At 38.2% G+C, this 9270-nt stretch overlaps 1 protein-coding gene across 1 annotated transcript; it reads right to left on the bottom strand.

The window, feature by feature from the left end:
* Nucleotides 1-2554: 2554 nt before the first annotated feature.
* On the bottom strand, nt 2555-9026 carry LOC109191627 (abscisic-aldehyde oxidase-like). The gene is made up of 9 exons (XM_019342237.1): nt 8792-9026; nt 5626-7254; nt 5289-5548; nt 4903-5112; nt 4592-4810; nt 3432-4496; nt 3253-3351; nt 2978-3167; nt 2555-2768 (listed from the first exon to the last, which is right to left on the bottom strand). Exons 1-9 carry the CDS (start codon nt 8979-8981, stop codon nt 2560-2562), a joined length of 4071 nt encoding a protein of 1356 aa, XP_019197782.1. The 5' UTR covers nt 8982-9026; the 3' UTR covers nt 2555-2559.
* Nucleotides 9027-9270: the final 244 nt, after the last annotated feature.

Raw genomic sequence — 9270 nt, 5'->3', positions numbered from 1 at the left:
CCTCTTTTCTCCGGTTCTTCCTGAATCTTCCGTCTATTTAACTTCCATAAGAAGTCATTAAGTCAAAAATAATTAAATAATTTTTTCTAGTATATACTAAGTATATATAATATACAATGTATTATTATATCTTAATCTATGGGCCCCCTCTAGGGATGGGCCCTGGGCAGGGGCCCAGCCTGCCCATGCCCCAGGGCCGGCCCTGGGTTGTAGTGGTGAAAACCTCTTGTGCGCACAGAAATAATGTACTAACAGCAGGAAACCTAAAATTATTTGGACAACTCAAAATTTACCTCCTTCAGTGAAAGATATAGTCTGAAGTCTAGAAGTGTATGATCATGACATTGTCTAGTAATAAATAATTGAAAGCTATATCCACAATACTTGTACTCCGTATCTTATTTCTATTTAAAAGTTCAAACTTCAAATCCCATCGAAAACTTTTGACTAATTAGTGGTGGTAAAGACTTTTTGTGTGCAAAAGTGTACAACAACAGGGGAGGGAGATCGTACATGTAATATTATTACACCAAATTTCACTTCTTATTTCATATTTTTTAATATTAACGTACAATGGTATACTTTGATTAATTAAATAAATGAGATACACTTTTTTATTTTTTATTATCTACCCTAATCAAATTAAGATAAAATATCAAGTTTATTAAAAATTCTAAGTTGTTAATCGATAATGATATTATCTGCATTCGATACAATTCAAAAGTGAATGAATTTTGAATTATACTTAATACAAGAAACATCAATGGGGATACCAATCTACATTATATATTTATTATATTAATTAATTAATGATTTTGTGTCCCCTAAAAAAAAAAAAATTAATGATTTTGTGTCTTATCAATTGGCCCCCTTGGAAGTTGGAATTGATGGGAAATGTGGAAGATTTGTATTTAGGGTTCGACTTTGGATTCTATTGATTGGAAATAGAATTTGACTTTGTCTTTGGATAGATGGTCCTTACATCTATCACTTTGTCTTTGGTATTCAATCTACCACTCACCATAACATAAAAAGTTTTACCTCAATTCCTATGACTTAACTTATTAATTCAGTAGATAATATTTAAAAAAAAAAATCAACGTTCGAGTATTAACAACAATGATATAAAAATTATGTCTAAAATAAACATACTCTTTATATACACTAATATTTAGTCATGTAAAATTTACATCCTCCTAAATATTTTGTCAATATTAGAGATTCAAATTCTCGATTTTCATAAATTAATTACAAATTAAAGGGACCATGAAGGTAATTAATTGTCATCCTTATCTCTTTCCACTTAGTTTTTACTTTTTAATTTTCTTCTTTCTATTTATATGTTTATTTTTTGTGTGGCTCTAAAAAGAGTTGTATTCAATTATTATTGTCGGTGTAAAACATCATTTGCTCAAGATAATTCAACACGTTTCATACTATTATTGTATCAGTTGATATATTGTTAGGTTTTGACATGCTTACACGTAATAGTGAAAGATTTTTTTTTTTAAGAAGATCTAAATAAATAAATAAATAAATAAATAATAAATATACATATAAAACGAATTAACGATCATATACTTAGTAAATTTATATTTAGCCACAACAGGGTTAGGTCAAATCAGATTAGCATAGCAAATGCTTAATTACAAAATTATATAATGAATTAACGATCATATTGTAAATTTATATTAATTACAATTGCTTATTATATGTTAAAACTTAATAAAAAAATTGATTTAAATATTAAATAATAAAATTATTTTCAATATTACAAAAATTCCAAGAACTATATATACACAAATTATGCCAAAACAACAAATTTTCACTATATAATTTCTCAAATCAAATTAGCATAGAAAATTTGAAGTCCCCTCATATCCATATATAGTCTTAACCATATATTAAGAATGTATGTGGTTGACATATTCTTTTTCATACCCATTTGTTCTAGTTGTTGCACGAGCTCTGGTTACAGTTGGTAAAACCTCCGGTTGTGCTTTGTAACAACTGTAGCACTACCTATGTGTGTAAGAATGAGGTCTTCCATTCACGTATGAAGCATCTGGCCCTTGATCGACTATTTCTTTGTTCGTGATTTGATTTCTAATGGATTACTGGAAGCTAAGTGCGCCACATTCCGTCTGCGGCCTAACTAGCTAATTTCCTTACGAAGCCGTTGGGACGTTCTTTATTTCTCCTTTTCTGGTCCAAGATTGGAGTTTCCGATGAATCTTCAAGATGGCGTGTTAAGAGTGCATGTGCAGCGGTTGACATATTCTTTTCATATTTATTTGTTCTAGTTGATCTCCTATAGTTTAGCTTAGTCACAACTCCCTTCTATCTTCTCTCTATTGTACTTTATTTAAAGCAAGTTGGTTTTCATTAATAAATGATCAGTTCTGCTAACTCAATACCATAGAGAAGTAAATTAATGTATAGATTGAATGACGGACAATCATTATATTAATCACGCATATATACTAACAACATATATAAATCTTCATTATATTTTACAGCATCTTTAATTTGTGCATGATGAAGCTAGCTAGAGGTAGCTTAGTTATGTTGATGGCTAAGCAAAAATTCCAGGAATTCTTCAGCATAATCCAGCCCACAATGCTTCTTCACAACAGGCATTGTGGCCGGAACTTCTAGAAAGAAGTTGGAAAAATGGCGGCCGAGTCGCTGTTTTCTGGCTTCTTTGATGGCTGCCCTTGTTGCACAGTGGACTGAAGCTGCCAGAAGAAGTGGTGGCTCACCGGAAGCTGCACAATCAAGATCAACAAATCTGTCAAGGAATATATATTTTTGGACTAAGATTGACCCATGCCGATTACTTAATGGCTGAAGCAACACGTGGACCGTAGTCGTTTTTTAAGAGATTCGAATCCATGACCTTTAGCATGGCTTTGATACCAAATTGAAGCATGTGCTCATTGCACATTAATGATTATATGTTCAACAAGGAACATACCTTTAGACGAGAGAATGCGGTTTTTGTGATGTCCAGTGTTGAGTACATCAATATTGAGCCGTTGTGGGATCGTATCAATTGTCGGGATCTTATATGTCCAAGTGCTGTCAGAAACCACCAATCCATCTGCATTTGTAAGGTACTCTTCAAGCATAAAGAACCCAACTCCCTGAACAAAAGCCCCTTCAATCTGCAACAAACATTCAAACAACCAGACATAATCATATGAATCTGAACTAACATTAAAATGCAAAGATTCAAGTGTCTGTAACTACCTGCCCCATATCAACAGCAGGGTTCAAGCTCTGTCCACAATCATATGTAATATCGGCCCGCAAAATCCTCGATTCCCCTGTCAGAACATCCACTTCCACCTGCAGAAATGAGCAACCAAACAGCCTGTTAGCTCGGTTTTCGTTTCCTTGGCGCTTCAACGAGCAAGACAGCTAGTTACCTCGCTAACAGCCGCCCCGTAGTTCAGATATCTTATGGAACTGGTGTCGGGAACGTAGTAGGAATTCGCGGCTAAGTTCACTTGTGCATTATATGCCTGCAGAACGAGTGTGTTCCAATCCACAGAACCTGTTTGATCCTGCAATTTCGTCTTCACGGGGGACAATCTCTCGACGAGAACATTGCAGCAAAGCCTGACAGCCTCACAGCTCGATTCAGAAGTTGTGCTTCCAGAAGTGTACCCGCCTTGCACTATGCTTAACGTGTCAGATTGCACGACCCGAACTCTCCCCACGAGCTCTTCGAGCTGATCACACCCGAGGGCTAAACTGAGAGCAAATGCAGCCATCTGTTTCACCTTTGTCCAGAGCCCTTGCCCCAATTCAACCCCTCCAAGCTCTACAACTATGGAGCCATCTGATAAAATGCTAACTTTTGCTGGAGTTGGGCTAACCAAAACCTCAGCCACAACGGGGACTCTCGAAATCCCCCTTTTCTTCCACCGGTTTTGCTGATTAAACTTCCAAACCATCTCAGTTCTTTCCAAGAACCCGGAAGATCTACCCAGGCTCTCCATAACAGCAGGCAAAGTGTAATCCACTAGCTCCCCCGCGTTGTCTCTGTAGAACGCTTTAAGGCTCTCGAACGTGTGGAGGTTTTCGCCTCTGACACAATCCACATCCACCGACACAACAGACGCCACATGTTCCATCACAGCTTCAGCAATGAAGGATCCTTGTAGCTCACCAGGAGCCCGCATAAACGACTTGGCAAACTCGTTCGTCTTGCAGACCTTTACCTCAAACGACAAGGCGCCCCAATCATACTTACTAACTCCCCCGATTATATTCATTGGTAAAACCGGGCTTAAGTCTACTTCTGCACCTGCATTTATCAGTATCTCGAGGTGCAAAGCCGTGATCTTCCCACTCGACTTGAATCCAACACTGTAAGTTACTTCCATCGGATGCCTTCCACCCGCCATGATCATATCAGTCTTTCTGTCCAGGTAAATCCTCACGGGGCGGTTCAGCTTGTAAGCAGCCAACGCACACGCTGTAGAAATCTATGACACCAGACATAAAAAAACACACAAATCAAAGACTAAAGAGCAACCTCAAACACACACAGAATGCAGCAGTTAAGGATGTTCCTACTGACAGGCATTGCTCTCACTGCCTTGCCACCGAAACCTCCTCCAACCCGTCTTGTAACCACGCGAATATTATGCTCCGGGACGCCCAAACATCTGGCAATTACGCTATGTGCAGACTCGGGGCACTGGCTCGAGCTATATACGAGCATGCAGTTGTCTTCATCGGGAATCGCTAGAGAAGTTTGTGTCTCCATATAGAAGAAATACTGTGACCCAAGGCTAATCTGGAGACAGCAATCAGAAAAAAAAAATGAATCTGTAATGTGTCAATACTATGTATGGTAACCTTAAAAGCTACAAAGAATCATGATTCTACCTTTGTAGAGAGAATCTTGTGGTCTGCTTCAGCCATTCCTTTGGAGAAATCTCCAACTTTTTCTGGGATTAACATAGGAGGGACTTCAAAAAAACTCGATTTCTTGACAGCATCCTCAACAGTTAAGATGGGTGGATCCAAATTTTCTGTATCATATTCCACTATGGCCATTCTTGCTGCTGCATCTGCCTGTCTCTGGCTGTCTGCAACCTGAACATGAACCATGCAGAAAGAATTGATAAAATAAGAGAGAACATATGGTTTATAAGGCCATGAGTTAGACCAGCTAATTGGTTGGATTCAATATTTTAGTGTGCATTATAGCCCAATTGAGTGACCCTAGCTCAATCTTAGTTTATAACAGAACTAAAATATGGATTACATACCACGAGAGCAATACGGTCGCCTGCACATCTGGTAAGATGATCAGCAAATAGAGGTTCAGACCCACACATGGTTATAGACCCTATGTTCTCCCCTCCAGATGGGATATCTTTGAAAGTGATGACAGCAGCCACTCCATCGGGTACTGAATCGGATTTAAATTTAATCCCCTTCACCCAGGCTAAAGGCTGTGTACTATAAATAAACGCCCCGTATAGACAGTTGGATGGTGAGGGAATGTCATCTACATAAACAGCTTCACCTACAAAACAGACACAAAATGTTTAATTTACTGTCACATATGATGTTTCTGAACCAAATTCATCTGCAGAAACAAACCAGAAGCTTGGATGGCAGCTCCAGATTTTGCTATCGGTTTGCCCACCGGATAGTACTCTTTACTCGAATCCACACACTGCTTTCCAGAAGATAGCAATCCCCGTTTTTCGCTTGATTTGGGTAAATTGCCAGTGGGATCAAAAGCGATGAAGCCTTGAAGGAACTTGAAAAGGAAACTGGCAATCACACTAGACCGATACTCGGGATGAGATGTGCCAGGTTCAGGCACCACAGTTGCCTTTACTAGCTTAAGTGCTTCATACAAAACATTGACACTTAATGTTTTCCCAGTTAGATAATCCTCAACCTTTGTTGCCCGAATTGCATGTTTGGTTCCAAAAGCCCCGAAAGCCAACCTGACACGATTGATCAGATACCCGTTTCTGGTGCCACAAACATCAGCCAAGAACGCAGCATTCACATATGGTAACGCATTGCCAAGAGGCCTCGGTGCAGCTCGATAAGCCTCGAACAGCAACCTCGAGCCACCGGTTTCCATTGTTGCCTGAAATGGGATCCAAACACTCAGCACCACAGCTCTCGAGTCTAATCCTGGCCTTTCGAAGAACTCCTCCAACCCGATTTTCTCCCGATTGTGACCTGCCATTATCACGACACTCGAGCCCAAAGCAAGAAGCAAAGTAGCTATATCCGAAGGAAACCGACTCTTCTGTGCCATAACCAAGTTCCCCCCAACACTAGCTGTGTTCCTAATGAACCCTGCCCCAATTTTCTCCATATGGTCTGCAATTTTCCCCAAGATAAGATTCCCAGATGAGCCCAAATCAACTTCACTTTCCTCCCTTAAGTTCAAAATAAGTTTAGAGATAGTAACTGTGGCTCCAACTTCAATCCCTGTGGAGTCCCTTTTAATCACTGAAAGTTCAGAGATATACCTAAGATCAATGTATCTATCATATTCTTCAAAATCCTTATAATACCCCATCCCTGTATTCCCCACAACAAGCTTAACCCGCTCGCCATTTTCACCCAAATCACAGCCAAGCTCCTCCAGGCTAACAGGACAGTACCATTGATATCTTTCAGAGTCCAAAACTATGCCAGATTTCTGTTTTTGTTTTTGTTTCTGTTTCTGTCCACTTTTCAAGAACTCGGGATAGGTACAAATCCTGTTCCTTGGATCATAAAATGGCAATTTACCAACTTTCACCTCCCTGCTATCCTCATTTTTCCAGAAAGAATTAAGCCCCAGATCCTCGATATCAACATCACCTGCAAAACTTTTGCAGGCATCAGCTATAGGCCGATATCCAGTGCAACGACAGAGGTTCCCCGCCACGGCCCTTTCGGCTTCAGAGACAGTGAGCTTGGAGAATCCCTGAGGGGGTTCTGGGCTATGAAGATTCTTGTCAGCATTGATAAGAGCAGAAAACAAAGAAACACACATCCCAGGAGTGCAGAAGCCACACTGAGAAGCATGGAAACCTGCAAACCTTTGATGAATTGGGTGGAAACCATCTCTGCTGTTTCCTAACCCTTCACTGGTTGTGACTGAACAGCCATTTACACTGCAGAGAAGTGTGAGACAAGCACTCACTGTATAATCTTCAACCTGTTCACTCACAGGATCATACTTTGATAGAAGGACTACACATGCTCCACACCCACCTGCAATGGTTATAACTTTAATTTGTTTATTAATGATTCAAGAATGAGTGTTATTTTGGACTGCAATAGTTTTCAGAATATAAATATTATAGGATTTTGTATGGTGTTGATACTATCCAGTGTAATTAGATACAGACTCAATTGTTCCTGGCTAGTTGTTTTAATTCTTAAATTTTATACTATTGCAATATACACACTCTAAAGTTACAGTTTTAACTCCCGGACCATAAAACTATTAAATTTTACTCAGTACATACATAGATATTTTAAAACTTTTTAATATTTCTTCTTTAATTATAATATCTTTAGTCTCCATATTTGATATTTCATTTGTAATTTATTTTAGAAGAAACGTGATTTTAATAGGTTCGTGTAGGAAAAATATGGATGATGTACCACAATTGAAGAGGAAAAAAAATTTAAGGAAGAAGGTTGTCAATTCTCTAAAAAGTTACAATGAATAAAGATAATAAAATTTTAAAATATCCATTTACTAATAGAGTTTAATAGTTTTGTTGTTGCATGGGCTAAAAGTATAGCTTTTTGTAAAGAGTTGGGATTGTATATTGCAACATTAAAAAGTTATGAATTAAAACAACTACCAAAGAATAATTGAGGAACTAAAAATACAATACAAGATAAAACTATATATACATGCATGCATACATACATACATACATACATAGAGTAAATTCAATCGGGTCGGGTAAATGTGACTGAAAACTCTATTATAGGTGAAATAATATGGCCAGAAAACTATATTTTGTTTTTTTTTTAGTACTATTGACTCTAATTATAATATAGTATTTGTTCTATACTTTCTTTTTTAAGTATAGCAGTTCAAAGAGTCAATACCCCACCTTCAGGGTTCGATCCTATGACCTTCTCTCAAGGAGAGCCACATAGGTGTCATGAGCACAAGATGCTTGACAAAATTAGATGATTATGCAGATGAAGTTGATTGATATTGATGGCCGGAAAAGCACATCAGGCTATATATGCATATATGTATGTCAAGCAATTTGGTTGATGGGGTTTGGAAAGAAAGCCTCTAAGCTATAAGCCGGAATCCGACCATACTAGGTCGTTAGTAGGAGTGGAGTGATGTAGGTTGGGAACTCAAAAAGTCCCCCTCAATGTGAAATAAATGTCTTTTATATAGGGATGGGAGAGGGACACATGTCCGGTGTTCGACATGTCCTTCACGTGTCCTAAAGAGGTCCAAGGCTGAAGCTATATATGCTTGTCAAGTGTCTTTAGAAGTTTGACAGGTGGATGGACGCTTGGAGACCATAAAGGTTTAATGATAATGAGGCCGGAAAAATCTACTAATAATGAGACCGGAGAGTATGCATACTCTCTCTCTCATTTTAAAGTAAATATACTAGTAAGCTCCGGAGGACAAGTGGGTTATCCTATAACCCTATCATATATAAAGTATATGTATATATAAAAGAAAAAATCGTATTTAGTTATACCTAGTACTATCAACACCGGAGAAAATGATAAATATATAGTATATATATACTATATATACCTTCACCACAGCCAAGTTTGGGGCTCTTGTAAAGGGTGTGAGAGCGCAAGAAGCTGAGCAAAGTGGTGGAAGGATGAGCATTTGGGAGCTCAAACCTCTCTCCATTCACAGCAAACACCAACTTCTTCTTCTTCTTCCCATTTTCACTACTAATAACACCTGCAAAACCTCCATCTTTCTGCTCCTCCATTAATTTTCAATTCTTTTTGCTCTGATCCACAAGCTTACATCTGGCCTGGGTGGTGTGAGAGGAGATTTATATAAGCACTATAAGCTAGGGAAAAGACATGTTCAACAAGCACTAGAATGTATATGAATCTTCTCCATTGAAAAAGCATGCAAAAAGGTAAGTAGCATGCTTTAATTTCAAACTCGAAAGGGACTGTTTTATGACTTATGGAAATATTTTAATGGTTTCTGTCACTCATCTGTGCGGGTGTGTTTGATTCTACGTGGGTGAGTTTAATCCAGTTTCATCT

The sequence above is a fragment of the Ipomoea nil genome, unplaced genomic scaffold (assembly GCF_001879475.1).
Source record: "Ipomoea nil cultivar Tokyo-kokei standard unplaced genomic scaffold, Asagao_1.1 scaffold1708, whole genome shotgun sequence".
In the NCBI taxonomy this organism is placed as follows: Eukaryota; Viridiplantae; Streptophyta; class Magnoliopsida; order Solanales; family Convolvulaceae; genus Ipomoea; species Ipomoea nil.
This window is presented reverse-complemented; position numbering and strand designations above follow the sequence as displayed.

Excerpts from the sequence above, each read along its gene's own strand:
- LOC109191627 (XM_019342237.1), bottom strand. The coding sequence starts at position 8,981 with ATGGAGGAGCAGAAAGATGGAGGTTTTGCAGGTGTTATTAGTAGTGAA. Across the intron at positions 5,549-5,625 it reads AGCTGCCATCCAAGCTTCTG|GTGAAGCTGTTTATGTAGAT; the intron begins GTTTGTTTCTGC and ends TCTGTTTTGTAG. Across the intron at positions 4,497-4,591 it reads AGGCAGTGAGAGCAATGCCT|ATTTCTACAGCGTGTGCGTT; the intron begins GTCAGTAGGAAC and ends CTGGTGTCATAG.